This window comes from Vidua macroura, chromosome 7 (assembly GCF_024509145.1).
Source record: "Vidua macroura isolate BioBank_ID:100142 chromosome 7, ASM2450914v1, whole genome shotgun sequence".
NCBI lineage: Eukaryota > Metazoa > Chordata > Aves > Passeriformes > Viduidae > Vidua > Vidua macroura.
In genome coordinates, this window is record NC_071577.1 from 4998579 (window position 1) to 5020896 (window position 22318).

Below are 22318 nucleotides of genomic sequence, written 5' to 3' on the forward strand. Positions count from 1 at the left end.
CGGATTTAGCACAGCAAAGGAGCCAGCCAGGAAGAAATGGACAATTTTTATTTTGGATTGCTGTCTTAATCCATACCAAAAAAGTAGAATGCTTTCCACCCTGTCCTGTCCCATCCAGTCATTTGGAAATAATGATCCATTGTAGAGATCAGAAAAGAGAGGAGTCTGCTCCCTTTCAGGCTGGAGCAGGAGCACATGGAATGACAGTGTTAAAGGAAAACCAGTGCATGGATTATGGTACCTTAAATAACTCACCTAGGAAGTGTCTCTTTGCTTTGCTCCATTTGAACCAGTCTGCATCAGACAATGAGGTAAAACAAAAGGCATGGCCACAGTCAGAGCAAGGCAGCAGCACCCCCAGGTTTCCCCTCTCCCAGGTCCATCTCCCACCTGGGCAGCCCTGCTTGAGCCAAGGGCACAAGTACACACTCCCTGCTCTGCACCAGCTGAGAGCTGAGCCCACAGAAGTGTTTATTGAAAAACTCTGGGCTGCTTCTGGGCAAAACTGAGCAGATTTTATAAAACAGAACCAAAGAGAGAAAATCCCTTAAGAACAGGCACAGTGATTGCCAGCAAAAATGTGCCTGGGCTCATCTTGCACTTCTCCAGATTTTCACTTTGCTTTTTCCCAAACTTAAGTTCAGTCTGCTTAGTGCAAACTGCAGGTAGGAGAGAAGGGAAGTGGCTCCAGACACTTCCCCCATTCCAGCCTGTCAACTCTGCTCCCATTATGGGGACAGGCCTGCCAATGGGTCTTCTACCTTGGAGAAAGCAACGTAGCACTGGCAAAGCAGAGTGCAGGGCAGGACTCAGAGCACCAAACCCCAGAGTGCCTTGTGCAAAGGACCTGCTCCCTTCTCCTCCCAGGGAAGAGGATAATGCATTAGAAGTACCTGCTGACCCAAAAAAACCCTACCAGGCCAACTTAGTTCAGGACAATGCAGATCTTTATCAGTTCCACAAGAAGCTGAGCAGAAGCCAGGCTTTCACATCATTCCACAGGCCATCTATTGAATTAGTATAGTCTGGACCACAAAACCTACCTCAAAAATAAACCTTTTTCCTGAGAACACAGAATTTGGGTGACAGGGACCACACAGACAGCACGTAGCTAACAACTGTATGTTTATTTGCAAAAGACACTGATTTTCTACACTGGAAGCCAACTTGTACCTCTCTTCCTTCTCCCTGAACACGGGGAAAGGCCTCTTCAGAGTGACCAACTCTTGCTAAGCACAGGCTGCAGGGGCCTCCCAGTCACACCAGTGACATTTGGCTGCTGGAGAGGCTGTGCCCAGAGAGGGCTCAGTGGTGGAACAGACGGAGGTTGGTGTGGATGAGGGTGATCCCCAGCTCGTTGCAGGCCTCGATCACGATGTCGTCGGCAGCCGAGCCCGACGGGGCAGCGATGAACTGCACTCCACTCTGCACACAGGGAGGAGTCAGAGGATCAGAGGATGGAAACCCAAAATCCCCCCCCAGTAGGAGCTGGCAGTCCCAGTTTTTCATCCACATCCCTCTGAACAAAGGCTTCCAGTCCCAAAGATGCTCCTTAAGGGAGCAGGAAGTTCTCTCTGCTGCTCAGAAATAACCCTAAAATTGTTCCTTTGGAAGCAACAGGCCTTGGCTTGATATTCCTAAATGGTTTAATAAACTTAATCCTCTATTCATCCCAAATCAACAAAATGAGCAATGACTGGATAATTACTGTCCATGTGAGAGCTGTAACCACCAGGAACATCCTTCCCAGGATCTGCTATCCTAGTGCAGGGATTTTGCTCAGCAGTGCACACACACATAATGAAAAGGACATGCTCAGGCTGCACAGCCATTGCCCTGGAGCCACCCCAGCCTCCTGGCCCTGCCATGGCCTTACCCTCTTGGCTCTGTCGACGTTATCCCTAAAAGGGAAGAAGGCATCGGAGCTGAGGGACACATCAGAGAGCTTGGCAATCCACTGCTTCTTCTCTGCTTCCGTCAGCTGCTTGGGCACCTCTTCAAACATGGCCTGCCACTTCACCAGGTCCTCATCCTGCAGGCATGAGAAGCCAGCTCAGCCCCAGAGCACACAGCTCCCCCAGTTCCCTGCCAAGGGGATGAGTGATGGCTTTCCACTGATCCCAGGATTTCTGCTCCATGACTCTGCTGCTGGGAACCTCATGCCAGGGGATTTAAAACACACCACCACCATCAGGCCTTTCTGCAGCCTTTTAACTCCTTCCCTCTCCTCACCACAGGACGTGACGGCTTCGTTCTCTCCCTCCTCAATTCCAAGATGCTCTGCCTGCAGTGTGCTGCTCCATAAATGCCAGCAGGCATCTGGTAGATAACTTAACCCATGACCAATGGCAGCTCAGTTTATGATTCACCTTCTCAAACAGCAACTGATATAGTTCTTACCCCTTTTAAATAAGCAACTGCTCACAAGGTGATTCACAAGGCCCCTAATCCAGCTCTTGGCTTTTGATACTTAAAAAGGACATACTATTTTGTTGTCTCACTGTGGCCTGTAATGGGGATGTCAGAGGGATTCTGAGAATCCAAAGTGCCACACAAACAAACGTCTCTGTGTGAGAAGGAGCCACAGACAGGGCAGGGAGAACTGGAGCATCAGCTGGAGCTTTAACCCATCCTCACTGCTGGGAAGAACCAGAAGCTGAAGCCAAGCTGCTCACTGAGGCACAGGGCAGGCTGCAGCTCCCGGGGCTGTGGGTACAGTATGGGAAGGGCAAATCAGGACACTTTGCCATGGGGCCAGTAAATGACCTTGGGGGGGATGGATCACCATCCTGGGCCCAGGATGGCCCAGCTCTGGAGTCACCCATTACAGCACACCCCAGCTATAACCCGCACAGAGCTGGAGTGGCAGGAGCTGTGCTGCAGGGAAGCCGTGGCAGCCCTCACCTCTCCGATGGTGTCGGTGACGTACTGATCGATGGCGTTGGAGATCTCGGCCCGTTTCACGCCCGCCTTGAACCTCATGGCCAGCACGCGGGGGTGGTGCCGCAGCCACCAGTTGTTGGCCTTGTCCCCGGCCAGGCGCGTGCAGTGGATCCGGGACTGCTGCCCCGCGCCGATCCCGATCACCTGGAGCACAGCGGGACAGCGCACAGGCATCAGAGCCACGGCTGCACCCCAGACACGCTGCCAGGAAAGACCTCCCCCAGCTTAGCTGCTCCCCACCCAAGGTGAGGTGTAGGTGATTAGTGGGGGAATGCCTGCATTCCTGATCCTGTAAACTGGTTACAGGGCCAGCTGTCTGCCCCGCTAACTTCTACAGCTCTTTGGAGCTGACAGTCACGCTCAGAACACTGATGTTCTTTCACCCTTCTAAATAACACAGCCCCAGCCATCAGAGTCAAAGCCTTAACCTCAGGAGAGTGACACAAGTATGGCTTCCTGCCTCTTCTGGAAAGGGGCACTTCAGTCACAGTGTTAACACCTGAGCCCAGGTCACCCAAACACCATCTCTCTGCTGAGTCAGGCACACACAGCTTAACCACGTCAGCTGAGAGGTGCGGTGGATGAGGGGCAGTTTGTCTGGCAAAGCTGGTAAGGAAGTAAACCCACTGCTCACTCAGGAATGCTGGTCAGTGGCACCACTACATCCGTGAATTGTCAAGGCCCTGGAGCTACCACACAGCTCCTATGCTGCCATCTGCCAGAATCCAGGTTTTTTGAAATAGCTGCTGCTAACCCCCTTAAATAGCACTTGTGCTTGATCTCTAACAGATAAGCCAAATCCACACTATGGTTTTATGTCAAGGAAGCTGCTATGAAAATACAGCACTGGCTCAGCTTCTGCAGCCAGACCCAGGCACCAGGGATGTCAGATTTAGGCTGGTAACTTTTGTCCATCCTGTGGCTATGAACAGCTCCTGCCATTCCAGTCTGGAGATCTGACAGAAAACAAGTCTCTCCCATCATTTCCTGCTCAGCCACAGCTGAGCTGTTCCCCAGACTTTCTTCAGGACACAGTGCTGAGGCTTGAGGTGCTGGCCATGCATTTCCAGCTCAGACTGGGACAGCTGGTAAAGCCATAAGTAGCAGGCTGCCCTCAAAGGAATGACTCATTTGTCTTCCCATTCATCGAGACACAGTGACTTCACCTCTTACCAGAACCATAAAACACTCTGCTGGATCCTGTTCCCCTAAGGAGTAAATGAAAGGCTTGGGAAGCTTGGGCTGCTATCAGATATAATCTGCTCAGCCATAACTGCAGTCACAGTGTGCAATAAACCATAAAGCCACAGGGATATTGGTGGTACCACAAACACTGAACAGACACAAAGTTTCTTACAGTTTAGTGGCACCTTGCCCCTGACAAACACTGCTGATGTCCAACCTCTGCTCTCAACCCACCCACTTACACTTCCAAGGGACCCTGGACCCAAAGGGGCTCGGATAGCAGCGTCACACTGGTGTTATCACTTCCACAGAGGTTTATCCTCCCTCCCTGCACCAAGGAGAGGGCTGGCTGTGTCCCACAGCACACCAGGAACTGCCACCCAGCCCTGCAGAGTGGGACTAGCAAGGCTAGGCTAAGGCAGAAATTTTTAGCTGGGGATGCAGATGTTGGAGAGTACCCCAGACTGACTGCTGCTAGCAGGGGCCAAAATTCCATTAAACATTCCCAGGTTTCTGATATTTGGGATGTCCTGTGTCCTTTCCCAGCCAGAATGGTGTCTCAGTCTTCATCATGTCCTTGTGAGCTGTGGCATGGCACTCCTGTGACAGAACAGGGTGCTCTGCTACCTGTCAGCATCCAAGAACCTTTCTGAAGAGCCTTCTCCTTCCCTCTGTGAACCACTCAAAGTATTTCACTTTTTTTGTGACCTAAATTTTGTCAAGATATGACTAACTAAATTTTGGCTTGTATTCAACGACTCCAAAATGGCAGGGACTTTGTATTTCAGTTGATCAAAGTGATGCAGCCTGTAAATTCTTCACAAGCATCCCCACATCTGCAGAGGTTTATCTGTAACACTGGTTCAAGCCATTGCTTTGCCTTTTTTAAAAGCACAGGTTTTGATGGAACACTGCTGGGGAAGGTTTCCTCAAACCAGGCTGGAATTTCTGGTTTAAAGAAGAAAAATCAGTAGGCTGAGCTTCTGCTTAATAAAGCAACCTCTAGAATTGTACCTGCATCTCCCCTCACGCTGGCCTGTACCTATTCCCTGCCTTTTTCACTTTATAAAATCCTTCTTCCTACACCTCATCATCCCTGCCCCACATGGTGCCCTTCCCCCACAAAAAACCACAGCCAAACCTTCAATATCCTCCACAAAGGAGCCATTCCCCCCCTTTCCTACACAAAAATTAATTATGTTTCTTTCAGAGCCTAATCTCCTGGGAATCCAAAAGTGCTTAAGCAGAGCCTATTAAGTGTGAGCAGCGAAAGGAGACAGCAGCACAGGGTGAGTAGAAAAAAACCCCAAAACTATCACTTAATAGAAAAAAGATTGGGTGAAAATTAAGAATTACTTGACTGAAAACACTTTGGTTCACAGGAGAGTCAAACACACTCCATAGCTGGAATGCTGTGCAACAGCACAGAGTGGATGAGATGGATAATGCCCAAAGGATTCTTGCAAAATGATCCAGACTGGTCTGGGTTTACTCAGATTTACCCTGGATAATGAATGAAAACAAAAACCCTAAAGACACTTGGAAATATAAAAATCTAATAAAGGACTTGACCATTGGGAAGACAAACAAAACAGGGAAGTCACTGGGACAGCATAAGGCAAATTAACAGGTTTGTTTTATGCTACCATACAGAGAATAAAGAAAGAAGAAATTTAAATTGCTAATTTAAAACACGATGGTGTCATTAAAGCAAGTGTAAATCAACGTGGTACAAGCTAAAAGTCAGTCAGAACAAGCAGAAGTGTTTATTGCAATTAGTGGCAGCTGGTTTCCTGCAAATGAAGTGACACTCAGGTCTAGAAATGCTTCCCACTCCACACTTTCCTGGAATGCACTAACACAGCTACCTTGCTGGAGGGGCTGATCCACTCCTGAACCCATTCTGGATGTCTCATACACCAGAGCTTTCCTAGGCATCCCCACTTCTCAGGGATGCTGTGAGGCTGAACTAACCCCTGGAAAGCAAGCTGGACTTCCCAGGCTCGGCTCATGTAACCCAAACCAGGGCAGACCCTGGAAGAGCAGATGAAGAGTAGCAATGTGGAAGGTGCTTTCCACATGAAAATCTGCAAGCCACCTCTGCAGCCCAGCCAGCTGAATCCCTGCCTGCCCAGGCTGCTTCTCCCTGCTCCCTCCTGCCCTCTCCCTTCCATATGGTACATCCATTACCACACACACTCTGGAAACATCTGCAGCACCACGCTCAGCCCAGACTTGCAAAAGCACTGGGGAAATTGGAAATTGCTGCTGTGTTGAGGGGAAAGGAGCAAAGACAGGGACACCTTTGTTCTGGGGCTATGAGATCTAACACTGCTGAGTGCAGAGAATCATTTAAAAGGAGAAAAAAAAAAACCAAACCCAACATAAAGCAGAATAAAAGACAAATGCTGGCTCTCCAGAGACATCATCTGAGGAACCACACAGCACACGACCCCAGGAAGTCCTGTGAGACAACACTGCAGCCTTTTCAGGCTGTACCAACAACCTGACAAACACATCAGAGCCAATGCAGGGAGAGCACTGCAGCTCAGTCTCAGTCCCTACCTGTAGGGTTCATGCTTTGATCCATTTTGCTGATTTATGATGTACCAAAGCTCAAAAACATTCTCTGTATTTGTCTTCTATATTAATCCAGGCCTACTGAAAAACTTCCATGGAGAGCAAAGAGCCAGCTGAACAGCACCATTACAAGAATGATCTGCTGGGCAACAATACAACTTTCAATAACTTTACACCAACTTTTAGATAAATTATTTAGGCTGAATACCTGGTGCCAACTTGGAAAGAATGGACTTTTTAAAAATTCAAGATTCAAACTGAAAGAGTGGAAGTTTAGGTTAGATATTAGGAAGAAATTCTTTCCTGTGAGGGTGCTGAGGCCCTGGCACAGGTTGACCAGAGAAGCTGTGGCTGCCCCTGGATCCCTGGAATTGTTCCAGGCCAGGCTGGACAGGGCTTGGGATAGCAGAAGGTGTCCATGCCCATGGCAGGTGCTGGAATGAGATGGGCTTTAAGGTCCTTTCTAGCCCAAAACCACTGTGTGACCATAAGATTCATAATCTCAATTACACATTTGATAATGCCTCTATAAATTCCAACATCCATCATCAGCTTTTGAAAAAAATATAATCAGGGAGAACAGAAGATTTTTATTGCCACGGAGGGGTGGAAAAAAAAAGAGCATATCCCATCTTTCTAAGGAAAAAGTGAAAACAAAGAAGCATTTGGACAGTCAGAATCCAGCTGAGAAACCTACTGTAATTTCCTAAGGCTCTACACTGACTACAACACTCCCTGACAAAAATGATGTGAAAGAACGGAGTAGTTAGAAAGAAATGACTCAAGGCCACAGTGCAGAAGCATGTAAGAGCTTTTCCAACCCCACCAACGAAAAGAGCCAGCCCTGCCATTATCAAGAAAAAACGGCAGCAAGGTTTTGAAGCAGCCTCTTGAGAAGCACAGCACCAGTGCAGGGCAGCCCCTCTGGCCCTGTTCAGCAGCTCCCCGTGTGCTGGAGGGTTTTCCAGGCCTGCCTGTGAGCAGTGGGGTGGGGAAGCCCTGCTGCAGCTCCCTACCTGCCCATCCTTGGCGTAGCAGACCGAGTTGGACTGGGTGTACTTGACAGCGATGCTGGCCACGATCAGGTCCCGGACAGCGGCCTCGGGCAGCTGGAACAGAGCACCACTGTCAACACCAGCCTGACACCCACGCTGCACCCCAGCCATCACAGTTACTGAAGCGCACACAGGGAAAACAAGGTAGCTAAAAATACCCTCATTTGGTCAATTACCAGCAAATTTTGTTTAGATTAAAACCCATGAATGATTGGTTTGGCAGCTGATCTCCCAACTCTCAGGGGTAAGACTCAATCTCAGTGTGTTCCATACTGGCCTTCAGCCTAAAAACTCTGCATTTACTGTCATCAGATATGCTCACAGGAAAAAAACAGGACCACAACAATCAGAATGGCTCCCAAAATCTGTATTATTTTTAAGTTCCATTCCTAATTTAGGAAAATTATTTTTATTACCCCAATATCTGAATTTGCTTCTGAGCCCATGACTAATCGTGTGCTCATTAATGTCTGGTTTTTTAATGAGAATGAGATCAGAGACAAAGAAATCACTGAAAACTTTCTGGTGATGTGGTCTCTAATTGCTGAGCAATGGCAGCCAGGCCAGAGTTTATACAACACCATGCACACAAAAGGGTGAGGTAAACAATGAGTCAGGAGATGTGATGGATCCTTAGCACATGGCTGTTTCACCATAAAAAATTGCACACGGTAACTTCTTGTTTACCAAGAGTATTTATAAATATTGTGGTAGTCTGAGATAATGGGAAAGGTCCACCTCCTCTTATTTATCCAAGGACTCAAAAGAAAGGAAAGCTATCTTGATTTACCCAAGTATATTAGGTCCAGAAAGCCCACTGCATTGTTCACTAAAAGCCAGTTAAACCTCATTAAAATATTTTAGGAGCTCTTGAAATTGCCCAGTGGTAAATTCCTTGAAGGCACAGCAGCTCCTTCATTCCCTGTGTCTTTAAGCTCATTTATCTCCCACACTCACATTTTTGTTCTTGGTGACAATGTTCTTGAACAGCGACCGGTCGATGACCGCGTTGTTCCTCTTCTGCATCAGGTTCAGGCCGTAGAGGGTTCGGACCTCCAGGTCATCGGGCTCATAGTGGGGATCCATCTGAAAGCCAAAGACAGCCCAATAAAGCACTTTTAGATCAAAACCTACAGTCTCCCAGTTTCCACACAAAGGGGAAAAACATGCACACACACACAGAGCCTTCCAGAGGAAGGCAGGAAGGAGTATTTGGAGCTGCTTCCTATATGCCTCAAGCTACAACTCCCAGCCCTCTGTGACATCCAAGGAACAGTGAATGTGATTCTTTCCAGAGCTGCACTCTTGGGGCACATCTCCATCCCAGCTGGAAGCACAAGTAATTTACACCAGCCCAGGGATCAGGTTAACTGGAACTGTGACACTGCAGTCAGGTCCACCCATGCATGGCCTTATTCAGAATTTTGGGAGCCCTAGCTGAGGTTTCAGACAGGAAACAACCCAGACTAAGGTGACCGGCTCAAAATAGGAGTGTGCACACGCTTTATGTGGTTTTCCTAATCCACTGAAATGTTTTGGACCAACTTTCCTTAGCATTGCTCTGCATTCAGCCCTGAAGATACAGGCTTCACCAATGGATGACCTCATCCTTGCAAAGTTAATTGAATTCCAGGAGGTAATCAGCTGCCAAGACTGTCTGCAATTTCATTCTTTCTTGCCTAAAGCTCCTGAGCCATCTTCTCCAGCTCCCCTGGCAGCTACACTACAATTGCAACTTCAGCTAAGCCTTGGATTTTCTTTTTGTGATGCTACAGTGAAGTTCTTTGCTCATTTGTCTCTCAGAGGCAGCAGAAATAGGACCTGACAGCAATCTGTGATCCATGAGTCATGTTCACCAAAACTGGGTGATTCTGGAGTTCCAATAACCACTGCAGGAACTAGGAAGGCAACCTGACACTGACTTGACAACACAATTTTAATATTGCTTGACAAGCATGCTGGCTGCAGCATGTGAAGGTGCATATCTCAGGTCCAAAGTGTCTGTGCTTCCAGCTTCATCCCTGACTGGAGCAGGGGTACAAACCTGGAGGATACAGTAAGCACCATTCTTCTTTTTGGAAAGGATTTTGAGAGCTTCTTCCTCATAGCCAGGAGCCACCACACCATCAGATACCTGCAACACACAGAGATTTCAGCTTCCACAGGAGAAAAATTAATCGGGGGCTAAGCCTGAAAGCTGCACCAGCCATTTCCTGCACTGAAGACACACCTCTCTTGGGGTCTGTCTGTATCCTACAACAGCAAAAGCACGGTTACAGTATAGGTTTCAGTCCTGGAAACAAAAACCAGCAGAGCATTGTGAGCTCTTGGCAGAAGTTAGTAAAAAGCACCTCACATCCCTCTAATCAGAATGGAGCTAGTAACTAATATCCTCCTCCAGGGGGAAACAGCTTGACCATGACATCCCCACTTCTCAACCCTAACAGTAAATGTGGCATAAAATCCAATAAATCCTCATTTCAAACAGTGACACTCCTGAGGAGGCAAAAACCCTGGGAAAAAAGCTGTTAAGAGCACGGAAACAGAGTTTACATTCATCAGCACTGTGAAGCAATACACAACTTCCACATTTGTGCCTTACAGTGTGGGTGAGGTTTTTTTCATTTTCAGCAGCACTGTACCAAAAGTTACCCTCACAAACCAGCTAAATATGCTCTTTCATTTGCTTGGCATCATAAAATCACAGAATGGTTTGTTTTGGGAAAGGCCACCTCACTCCACCCTCCAGTTGTGGACAAGGACACCTCCCACTAGACCACGTTGCTCCAAACCTAAAAGATTCTGTGATTCTAAGGAAAAAGCACAGCCTGGGAAGTGGCTGAGCCTACATGTAAGTGACAGGTAGCAACCTATTTCCAAATTCCTGCCTTGGGCAAGGGGCTGGCCATCAGCATTCCAAGTCCTTCACTTCTCCCCTGACAGCTGCTCAACCAGACACTTGTGACAGCCTAACCAGGGCTCCTTTCCAGAGATCTGCAATCACCTTTTGGAAAGCAGTATTGCCAGCTTTGCTATTTCACAGGCTCCAGCACACACCCAAATGATAATTGGCAGAGAAAAAAAAAAAAAAAGCATCAAAAGACTGGTGTAAATTCTGCACTCCAGATCAGAGGATTAAACAAATGGCCCAGTAAAAGTCTTCCTGGTAAAATGGTCTATTTCCAACAAAAAGGCTGTTACAAACCAATGGCTGCATGTGAAATGATTCTCCTTGATACCCTGGACTGATTTGCTGCTGTCACTGACCTCTCTGGAGATAATCTTGGCAGTAGCCACATCACAGACATCAGACAGGGCAATGAAGTCACCAAAAGAGGACATCCGATCAGCACCTGAAAAATCCTGATTTTACTCATTTGTCACACTTCAGCATCAGACAAAGAAACTCTTCACTACTACAGTCTATCAATTGCTGTGAGAGCTAAGAATTTAATCCCACAGCAAAAATAACCAAAAAAGAGGCCATAAAAGCAATGAGGATGAAAAATCCTACCTCAAACACATGGACCTTTATATATTCCCACAGTTCAGATATTCTTCCTTCTTCACTGCCTCTGTCAAAGCTCTAACTCTGTAATGACTACCTCCAGCACTGCAAGCAGCCCAGCTGTACCCTTGGTGGCAGGAGGACAAGGAGAAGCAAGGATGACATAGAAAGATTTTAGATGGGAGACAGTTGGAAAAAGAGGAAAGCTTTTAGATGGCTATGCTCCCACCTGGCTTTTCCTGCAAGAAAGCAGATCCAGAAATGTGGCAATTTTTTTCTTCTTTTGTTTTAAAATAAGTATTTTCTATTTAATGGCATAGCTAAGGGGAAATCAATTCCCATCACAAATGCTCCACTACTCAGGAAGGTCAATTCTTCTGTCCCTGCCATTCTAAGGGTTTGTTTTTCTAGCAATCATGCAATGGTTTTGTGAGAGCAACATTCAAAGGTGGTCTGTGAAAAATGAACTCAAGCCAGCATGCTCCTTATCAAGTCTGCCTTGTTTTTTGTAATCTGTGCAGATTTTCTAGGAATGCCATGGAAAATGAGACACATAGCAAAGTATCTCAGCTAAGCAGAGGAAGCTGGTTTTATTTTTGTTAGCTTTTTTTTTGTGAGCTCTGCAGTACAAGAGCATAAAAGAATCACCCATCAAATATCAGACAGAAACATCCCTACTCATGGTTAAATATTCCTGAGCAGCCCAATGCTGAGTGTGCTACCAGCACTGCTGTTTATCCAGATCCTTTAGTCAAAGCCCCACATATATATATATATGTATGTGTGTGTGTGTGTGTGTGTGTGTGTGTATGTTTTTATGATATAAAAATATATCATCTTACAGGGCTTCTGTATTCACCAAGGAACAGAATCCAAACTAGCTTCAGCTCTTTGAAACCATATACAAGGGTTGCTCTCTTGGAAAGCAACTTCCAATAGGCAATCAGGAAGATCCTTACAGAGAAAACCCCTCTGGAGGAGGAGTGTGATGCAAAGGGAGGAGCAGGGCAAGAGCTGAGGATGCTGCTCAGGTGCTGAGCCCCGAGCTCAGCTCTTTGGACAGGCTGGTTTGCTGTGGTTATTTGGAGCCCTCACCTCTGCTCCGGGCATAGGCAGAGGCCAAGGGCGTCAGGGTCTTGTGGAAGTCGTGCACCATGCACACTTGGGCCTCCTCCTCGCTGAGCGGAACTCCAACAGCAGCACCTAGTGGGAAACACGAGCCAGGGCACTCCAGCTGCGGCTGCCTGCCCCAGGACCTGCCCCCACGGCCGGGGGCGGGGAGCAGGGCCCAGCCTACCTGCGGGACTGACGTGCTTGAAGGAGGCTGCGGCCGGAATGCCCAGCGCCTGCTTGAGCTCCTTCACCAGCTGCCAGGCATTGAGGGCATCGCAGAGGTTGATGAACCCGGGAGAGCCATTCATCACTGCAAACACAGCACACGGACACGTTAAAGCACGCAAACCCCTCTCCCCAAAGCCTGGAGAGCCAGCACAAAGGATTTCCCCAGAGAGCATTGAAATCACTACAAACTGTTCTTGTTCAATGACCCTGGCTCCTCAGCAACTGGTGGAGTGCCCAGAAATCCACACCAAGAGTAGGGGCCATTTAAAAGTCTACTCTCGAAGTATTCTGTTCTGGCCCTGAAAGAAGAACTGCTTGTACTGACATAGCAGCACTGGGAACATTTGAGGAGACTGGAGGAGAAAAGATAATTTCAACAATAATCCACATCCAGGAAGAGTGAGCATAGCACTGTTCTGCTGCCATACTGGGAGGCAGACTTGCAAGCAAATCAACCTCCAGTGCAGGAATCGAAAAGCTTCCTAAGAGGTCCCAGAGTTGAAATGGGGAAAATGCTGCAACACAAAGCTTCACTGCTTATTCAGCAGGACAATGCCCACACACATTGAAAGCAGTCTCAAGAACAAGAGTAGCCAGACTTTCCTTCCAAAACAGGGGTTTTCCCTCACTAAAACAACGCTGTGGCAAGTGGCAGAGATACACCAGACCTGTCCCAAATTTCCAAGTGGAACTAGTATCCCTTCCTGCTGCCACCATCAGCAGAAGCAGCATTCTACAAACCCAAGGTAATAAACCCCTGCTCAAATCCATCAAAGAAAGAAAAACCAAAAAAAAAGAACAAAATCAATTCTAACCTAGAGAAAAACAGCTTGGTTTCTAGGCAGAGTAAATAGTGACACAAAAAAAATGGGGAAGATACTAAACAAAGAAAATTGCAAGTAGAAAAGCATCTTAAAAGGATGATGAGGTTTTCCTTTGCAAAATCTGGATCTAATGTCATGCAGAAAGTACACTACATACATCTGTTCAAAGCATCTTGGACACACAATCCTACAGCAACAGAAAACATGGAACTGCAACTGGTCTTGTGGAGCTCAACAGAGCAGCATTCCTGTCTCCTACAGCTCAACTTTTAACTGTGAAGTTAGTGCCACTCAGTAATAAAGCAGCTGTGAGGACACTGCTGGCCATCCCCTGCACTAAGGTACAAGATGGTCTTTCAGTTTCAAAGACTTGTCCAGCACCTCCATTCCCAGCTATCCCAGAGCTCCCTGTAGGCCAGCAGAGGCGAGGCCTCACCTGTCAGGGGCAGTCTGGGGCTCGTGGTGTAGAGCTGCGCAGGACTCTGGTGAGGATTCATGCCGTACCTCAGGGGCAGCTGCGACACTCCCTTGCTGTACTCCTTCCTAAAGTAGTCAGAGATGGCTGCATCGTACTGGGCAGTGTGGGTGAAGGCCTGGGGACACAATGGGGGACACTTGGCAACTCAGAAACATCAACTTACAGAGGATTTGGTGTTTAAAGAGGTAAAGAACCTCTTTCAACACGAGCCTGGCCCAGCCCTTCACGGCAGGAAAACGTGACCAACCTTGAGTGCCAGCAGCCGCCGGGTTTCCATGGCAGTGTCTTTGTCCCTTGAGGCTGCCATCTCTTTAGCTACCGCAGCGTAGTCTGCAGGGTCACACAGGACTGTCACACGGGCGTGGTTCTTGGCAGCTGCCCGCAGCAAGGCCACTCCCCCTGCAAGAGAGGGCACAGGCGTGGAGCACTTCCCTCCTGGACACAGCACAACCAGGAGGCACGGTGGCTGAGGCCAGGAAGGGACGAGCACCATCGCTCCTTTGTGCACATGAATGTGTCCCCTCCCTCCAGCACAGAGAGGGGTGAGTGCTCTTCAAAATGCTCAAGGCTGGCGGGTTTGACTCAACCTGCTGGTGAAGGTGCACACTGACTGGGCTTGGCAGACCCAGGCAGAGCTGCAGGGACAAGGGAACAGGATGTGGGGTGTCTTGATTTGAAATTTCCAACCTAAGACACCGGGGCAAGAATGTCTTCCAACAGCACAGCCACATCCCAAAGAAGATGGCTGTCCCCACACGTGGCTTAACCACCATCCTCTGCACACTGGGTCTGCAGAAAGATTTGCTTTCACACTGCCACACAAAGGTTCCCAAATGTCTCTGCAAATAATAATGAATCTTGCCCAGGTCCTCTGTGTGAGATAAAGTGCCACACTTCTCCCTTCAGTCTGACTGCACTGCTATTGCAACTCTTTAAATCATACAAGATACTAGGCTGCTGCAAAGGAAAAGTAGAGGCTGGCATTGCTTCATGCAGAGCAAGTATTACTCCATAAAACATTTAATAGAGAGCTCTGCTGGGCATCATTTGGACTAAACTACTGCAAGAAAATCCAATCCCAATCCAACCACATGGCACAGAACTGTGCCCGTGCTGTTCACAGGCTGCCAAGCAGAGATGCTGCAGTGAAGGCACAGCAAGCCTTTGGGGTTAATAACTAGCAGCAAGAGAGAACATGCTAATGCAGGTGTCCATGCTTCCCAGCACAGGTCCTGAGTACTCTCCCACATATTCAGACCAACCCCTTTCCTTCTAATGGCTTCCTGCAGTGAAGTTCTCACTCATTCTCAGAGCACTTCCAGTGGCTCAGCTCTGCCCTCCAAAGCTCATGGTTTTTTTTAAATTTCTATTACACTGTCAGGCTGCTATAGAGGTTTAGTCTGCTCTCCATGTTTCAGCAGGAAGCATGGTCCACCTGGCCTGTCCTAGCAGAGCCCTCAGGCTCCTTCCTTAGGGCAATGCATGACTTGCCCCCCATGCAGCATGCCTTGTTATTGACACTTTAATTGCTTAAAAGCAACGAGGCTTACCCAAATATGCCTTCAGCCTGCTCCTTGCAGCTCCTGAGCAGACTTCCTTTACAGGTGTGCAAAGAACACCAAACAAAAAGAGAAGAGCTGAGACCACTCAGAGTTCAGAAGCATAGTCTGTCTGGAAAGCAGATTTCCTCTCTCCTTCAACTTACCAATATCAATCTTTTCCACTGCATCCTGTACAGTCACACCGGGAGAAGACACGGTCTTCACAAACGGGTACAGGTTGCACACTACAACTCTGGGAATTGAGAGGGAAAACTGGGTTATTCATCAAGAAATACCAGTGCCAAACTGGGCTTGGCAAGCACAATCACCAGTGATTTTATGACCTTGTCTCTCAGATCAGGGACCAGCATAAAATCCTGTGGCCAAGAGTGGTGCTCAGCCCAAGGGCAAGTGATGGTTATATGCATTATAACATTCAACAAACAATGTCAGAGCCACAGCTTACAGCAACCAGACTGAAGGAAGAGCTTCTTTAAATACATGTGCCTGAATATAAATGTTTAGTGATTCTGGTGCACAACCTCAGCCATTTCAAAGGACTTCAAAATGGGCTCTCAGCAGTACTGAAAATAGGCATCCACCAATTCTCAAAAGAGCGTAAGCACCCAAGAAAGGTCCATTACAAATGAAGTACAATCAATCTAATTTTCCACAACTTTTCCAAGAGCAGAAAATGACCTACACATCACCTTCTGGACTTTTAAAATACCAACAATATATGAAACCTAAGTGTGCAGCCCAAATGCCAGAAAGCTTCTGTAGCACATGAAAGTGGGGGAGAAAATCGACTTTTCCCTCTTATGCTAAGACCAGACCTTACTGGAATTAGTTTTTCCATCAGATCTAGAAGCAGGTCTGTATTCCAGCAAATATGACGTAATAACTTGCCTGTCCCATCCCACCAGAGCCACAGGAACTGCAGTGAAAAGGATTTGTTGTGACCTTCACAAACAGGGTTTTTAATCCAAGAGAATTAATTTACTCTCTTGATCTGAGTACATGAAGGTATTGAACTCCAAGGCATGCTCAGTGTGGCACAGAACTGCTGTGATGAGTACCCTTGTGTCCAGCTTACAATATTCCTTTGTTCCCACTCCATGTGAACTCCAGCAGAAGGGATGCTAAGTATGGCTTTCAGAAACCCCCGTCTCTACATTTCTTACAATGGCTTTTATTGTCTCTTCTGTTTCTAATGTCCCCTTCCCCCAGTCCATTCATGCTCCTGACCTGTTGCAAACCATCAGGAACCTGTGGACTTTAACACTGCTAACTAACACTTTTACCTGTGCAAACCAAGACAATATCAGGCTTTCCTTCACTGACTTAGATATGCAAATTTTATGCAACTATGCAAAGGCAGTCCTGCTGAGGATCAGCTACTTCTGCTTTTTGCAAGAGAACCAGTCTGGATGCAAGTGCACCATAAGTCACTGATGTAAGGGCACATTATTCCCCCTGCAATTCAGCAGAGCCTACTTTAATATGCAGCATGCTCTGAAGAGCCACCACTGCTGAGCCATCTAAGAGGATTCCTGTGGTTTTAAATTTCAGGTTTTCAAATTCAGCCCAGAAATCCATCCTTCAGTTTCTAAAAGTAATTTTGAAACTCCAGATGCATTCTGGCCCACAGTCATACCGTACCTCCCACCCTGGCTACACCTACAATTTGCTATGTCCAGCTCAGCCATTTGTTTCTGAACCAGGAGCTACTCCCTGATGTACAACTGGTTATTCACAAGCAGTTGCTGGATGTTAACACCAGTTAGTTACATACAGCCCCCAACTGCCCTGTGTGACTGAACTAAGCAAACACATTCTAACAAAAACTGAAAAAAACTCCTAAACTTTGGTACATTAGTGCACAAAGTTTCTTCTGGATGCAGCTCACTTGTTCCCAAGATGGCTCTCAAAGTTTAAGTTTTCTGTCTCTTATCTGTGTGTTTTCTGTCTGAACAAACACAGTGTTCCTGACCCATTTTCCATGTCTATTCTTTATTTATGTGTGGAAACTCAGTAAACATTATGCAAATATCAAAGGGTATATTTACTAAGCAAGCATTTCAAAATTGGGAATTGCCATCTGATCAGACACATGGAACCAACCTGAGGGAAGATGAGCCAGCTCAAAAGTACTGAACTCAACTCTGCAACACGTGTAACGTGGCCCTACACTGACTGTGTGTAACGTGTCAAATTTCCCAGGGAAGCAGCAGAAATTCAGACCTGTGACTTCCCTGTGGAAACCACAACCTAATTTTCTTGTTTGACTTTTCTCTTATTACAAGTGGAGAAGAGGCGCCCGTAGAAAATTGTGTTTTTAAATACACAATATGTGCTGCCAGGGCAAAGAAAGGAGACTGCAGATCTGCTGGTGTGCAGAGGTTACAATTCCTACTGCTCCCCTTCCTTGGTGTTGACTGAGCTCTGCTGTTGGTTTTTGATTACTGATGGATTGCATCACATCCCCCAACATTTACCTTACAAGGCTGAAATCCTGTTTCTTCATATCAGCATTATCCTCTGGAATATTGCGAGCCAGGATGCCTAGTTACAAAAATCCAGTGCATCTTCATTAAAAAAGAACTACATCACCAACAGGTTTTTAATTCAACATCTCCCTTCACACTGTGCTTTTGTCCTCAGGGCCTTTCTATCTTAACTTTTTCATTTTAGTTCCGACAGCACCTCAGCCCCTGCTCCTTTATTCCACTTCACAGTCTTTGGCTGTTCAAATTCCATGCTAACAGGTGTTCTTCCCCCATTGATAAATCCTGGAGTATTACAAACTCTGACCAGCAACCTCAACAATGTACTTTATAAGCACTCAGTTGCTACCCTTAAAACACTGAAACCCTCATCAAGGACTTCAGGGGAGAGAAAAAGGGCACCTGCCCTATGAGACAAGGGAAGCAAGAGGGAATGAGCAGTGCAGGTGGCTGGTGAGGTCTGGGAACTCAGAGAAACATGAGGGTGACAGGCTGGCACAGTGTGAGGAGCAGCACAGTCCTGTGTTCAGGGTCACGGGAGATTGTCTCCAGCCCTCATGTACGATGGGCAACAGGTACCACTTGAGGTACCTGAAGCACAGCAACAGGAGATGAAAGAGCAGATGGATTAAGGTGCAGGCAGACCAGTTATCAGAGATCCTCCCTGCTGAAGAGGAGTCAGAGAACATCAGAGCATGCAGAAATCACCCCTTAAAGCCTATGCTGTTGTGTTCCTTGTGCTGCACACCAGACCCACCCACAGGTTAAACTCCGTGCAGCTGACTCTGCAAAGGCATTTACAGAGAAGCTCTGTCACTTATAGCCCCGGGGAGAGAGCTCTGCTAACTGCAGAGATGCCAGCATAGAAACAAGGAGGTAATTCAGCCACCCTGCACTTCTCCACCTGGTGGCTTTTCACCTCTCCTTCTGTTCCTGGAGCAAATCTGTTCTCATTACTCAGTTCTTCCACACAACCCTTAAAAAAGGCATCTGTCAACTCCTCCTTCCCACCCTCCCTGCCCTCTTTTAGAGTGAAAGATGTATTAACAGAAACATACCAGCATGGACTGCAGGATGAAGGGTTTTCACACGCCCACCCAGCATCTCAGGGAAGCCTGTCAGGTCCGAGACATCTCTGCCCAAGAAGAAAACAGCATATAAACAGATGTTCCATACTGACTTTATCTAGAGGCTGAATAACCCAAACCAAAGAAAATGCACAGATTTCACAACAAAACCCCCCTATGCCAAAGGGGCAATAACTGCTTTTCCCACTGATGGAAATAGAGTTCATGGGTCACACCCAACTAAGCAGTACAGCTATGTCTTGAATACACTGGAATAACCAAGATAAGCAAACCCCAAGTCAGAACGGTTTACACAGAGAATGGAAGGCCATGTGGAGGTGCTCTTCCTCCCAGCTTAGTTTCTCCACTCCTTGTGACTGTTTAGAACCATAATAACAATAATGAGGGAAGGGGAAATGTGAGCATCCTTTGCTTCAGGCTTCACTGACAGCACAGCCAAGGAAATAATTGGAGAGACACAGCCAAGGGCTGGGTAACAGTGAGCTCTGGAAGTGATGTAGATTTGTGCTGATGTGTTCCAGGGGCCAACCACTGTGTTCACAGGGAGCAAAAACAGAGTTACAGCCACCTGTCCTGCCAAATAATTGATATTTTTTTCATCACTGCACTGAAACTCATTTTTATTTGGCCAGAGTTGGCTTTTTAAATCACAGCATGGAAGAAACCAGAACAAATTTCCTCGGAATCATAGGCTAAAACAGCCAGTGACTGTACGTGACCTTCTTCCAACAGTGGATGCACAATATTTAAAGGCTCTGCATTAAGTGATTGTGCTGGGAAAATTATTTGTGACCAGTGAACTCCAGCGAGCTTCAACATGTTCCTGACACATCAGTGCTGTCCCAGGACCAGGCAAAGATCAGCTTTCCCCTGGCTGTGAGGAGCAGCACTCAGGGCAGATTATGAACATCAAGGTAACATCAAGGTAAAGCTGGCTCAAGGCAGACAAGGAATCCCAACAAAAAGCTCCAACACCTCTCCTCACAGTAATGCACCTCAGCCTCAGCAACAGACCCGTAGACAAAAAGGTTCTGTAGTTTGCTTTGGTGCAGGGTTTTCTTTTTTTGTTGTTGCTTTTGAAGGGAAGACTTCTTTCAGACCAGTTTTGACTCATTTTTGTTCACAGAGAAAACAATTTAAGTAACCTCAGGGCCCAAAAGAGCATTTTTGGTGGTGATGTACAGGGGAGTGTGTGTACCTGACCGGCAAGCCAGCATCCCTCAGGGACTTGGCTGTTCCTCCGGAGGCAATTAAACCCAGGCCAAGCGAATTCAGGCTCTTCGCAAATTCCACCAGGTTGGTCTTGTCAGAGACGCTGAGTAAAGCTGGCAGGCGGGAAGAGCACGAGTGTTTGGGTTTTAGCGGCGGAACAGAGAAAACGACAGGATTAAGCGAGTAAAACTTTTATAAGCTGCGTAGTTTAGGAGTTTATGCGGTGCCAGGTGCCTGGGGAGGGGAAGGGAAGAAGCACCAGAGCCTCGCGGTTCTCCTCAGGGGAAGCCGCCCCTCAGGCGAGGCCACGGCCTCGGGGCGGGCGCCTCAGGGCGCGGGCCCGATCGCCTCAGCGCCTTCCCGCTCGCCGGGAACGAGGGACAGCCGGCCCGGGGGACACGAACAGCGCCCGCCCGCCCTCGGCACCCCGCGCGGGAACCAGCGCTGAGGCGCCTTCCGGGGCCGCCCTGCCGAAGCGAACCGGCGGCCATTGCGGGGCACTGCGGCGGCGGCAGGGCGCACCCGCCACCACCCCTGAGGGACACCCTCCCCGCGGCCATCGCCCGCCCCGCGTTACCGAGCTGCTGCCGCGCGGCCATGGCGCCGTCGGTGGGTGCAGGAGGGCGCGGAGGCCGGGAAAGGAGGAGCGGCGGCGGCCCGGCGGGATTTGGGCGCACGGGGGCGGGAGCCGGAGGGGGCGGCCCGGGCGGGGCGGGGAATGGAGGGAGGCGGCGGTGCCGGGGTCGGGTGGCGGGCACGTTTGTTTCGGGACACACGCGTGTCCTCGGGTGCGACAGCGGGGGTGAGGATGCCCCGGCGTCTTGTGTGGGCCACGTATGGGCGAGCGGGTGTTCCCGCTGCACGTGTGAGAGACACACAGACACACACACATATATACACTGGTATATCTGTGTGCGTTGACGTGAGTGCAGCACACCCGCACAGAGGTACACGTATGTGCATATACACGATGTTCGGTGGTGGGAAACCCAGCTTAGTACACAGGTGAAAAATGAGGTGCAGGTGAGGCAATATCTCTTCACGGTGGAAGGTGGTGCAGGAAGGATCATTAATTTTTTCCAGGAGTACTGACAGGAGTTTCACCTATGGAAAGTCCTCTCGCAGAGCTTCCACACAGGCAGAGGCAAAACACTCATTTACCAAGTCTGAGGTAAAAAATCATTTGCAATAAGCAAAATGATGCTTTTCTTTATTTATTTTTTATTTGTCTCCCTAAGGGGAGTTTTTTTTCCTCTCTGTGGGCCTTCAATTTTCCTGATATTCCTTGCAAAAGAGCTTTGCTCGTTTTCCTGCTAGCCTGTGGTTCACAGGTAACACTGACTGAACATGTTGGCTTTAACTGGTTAAAATCTCTGCTGTGCCCCTGTACACCCCAGCAGGGTTTAGCTGCAGCACTGGGACAGCAGTGCTCTGCAAGTAGAGAGCTCTGCAGTTCATTTGCAGCACAAGCCCTGGCCCCACCTGGTGATATTAAATCAGCAATTATGTCAGCACGGGCAGGCCCCTGAGGCATCCCTGCATACTTCTGTCACATTTCCATCAGCCATACAGGGGTTCACTGTACACCTGCAGCTCCCAGAGCACTCACACTGCATTAGGCTCTCCACTCGCATTAAAAAGAAGGAATAAATGGAAGTTTTTAGCTCTTGCAGGCAAAAAGGTGGGAAGTACAATGCAAGTGCAGCTGGAAGGCCCAGACACTTGGCTGTTTTGATTTGTGAGTCTCTGGGCTTGGGCAGTGTTGTCTGTGTGAGGAAGAGTCAAGCCAGAAATACCAAACATACTGAATAAACCCAGTGTATGTATTACTCTCAGTAGCAGCTAGTGACAAGCAGCAATAAATTACTGCTCAGAGGGTGGCTGAGGCCAAATGAAAATATACTGTTAAGTGGTACATGAGCACTATCATTATGAAAATACACACCTTGGAGAGAATAAAAGTTGTGCACAGAGTACAGCTGAGGCGTGGTTTGGTGACGATCCATGTATGAGCAAATGAACAATTTGACAGAGCACTGGATTTTAATCCAACGTT

General features: G+C 47.9%; 1 protein-coding gene across 1 annotated transcript; it reads right to left on the bottom strand.

The window, feature by feature from the left end:
- Window positions 1-1108: 1108 nt before the first annotated feature.
- On the bottom strand, window positions 1109-20946 carry ATIC (5-aminoimidazole-4-carboxamide ribonucleotide formyltransferase/IMP cyclohydrolase). The gene is made up of 16 exons (XM_053982361.1): window positions 20840-20946; window positions 20249-20375; window positions 19021-19097; window positions 17954-18020; window positions 15620-15708; window positions 14162-14313; window positions 13873-14029; window positions 12569-12694; window positions 12367-12474; window positions 11031-11116; window positions 9808-9897; window positions 8721-8849; window positions 7725-7817; window positions 2905-3087; window positions 1877-2032; window positions 1109-1425 (listed from the first exon to the last, which is right to left on the bottom strand). The coding sequence occupies exons 1-16, from the start codon at window positions 20859-20861 to the stop codon at window positions 1306-1308; spliced, it is 1782 nt and encodes a 593-aa protein (XP_053838336.1). The 5' UTR covers window positions 20862-20946; the 3' UTR covers window positions 1109-1305.
- Between the last annotated feature and the right edge of the window lie 1372 nt (window positions 20947-22318).

Excerpts from the sequence above, each read along its gene's own strand:
- ATIC (XM_053982361.1), bottom strand. The coding sequence starts at position 20,861 with ATGGCCGCGCGGCAGCAGCTCG. Across the intron at positions 19,098-20,248 it reads GATGCTGGCTTGCCGGTCAG|AGATGTCTCGGACCTGACAG; the intron begins GTACACACACTC and ends CTTCTTGGGCAG. Across the intron at positions 8,850-9,807 it reads GTGCTTACTGTATCCTCCAG|ATGGATCCCCACTATGAGCC; the intron begins GTTTGTACCCCT and ends TTTGGCTTTCAG.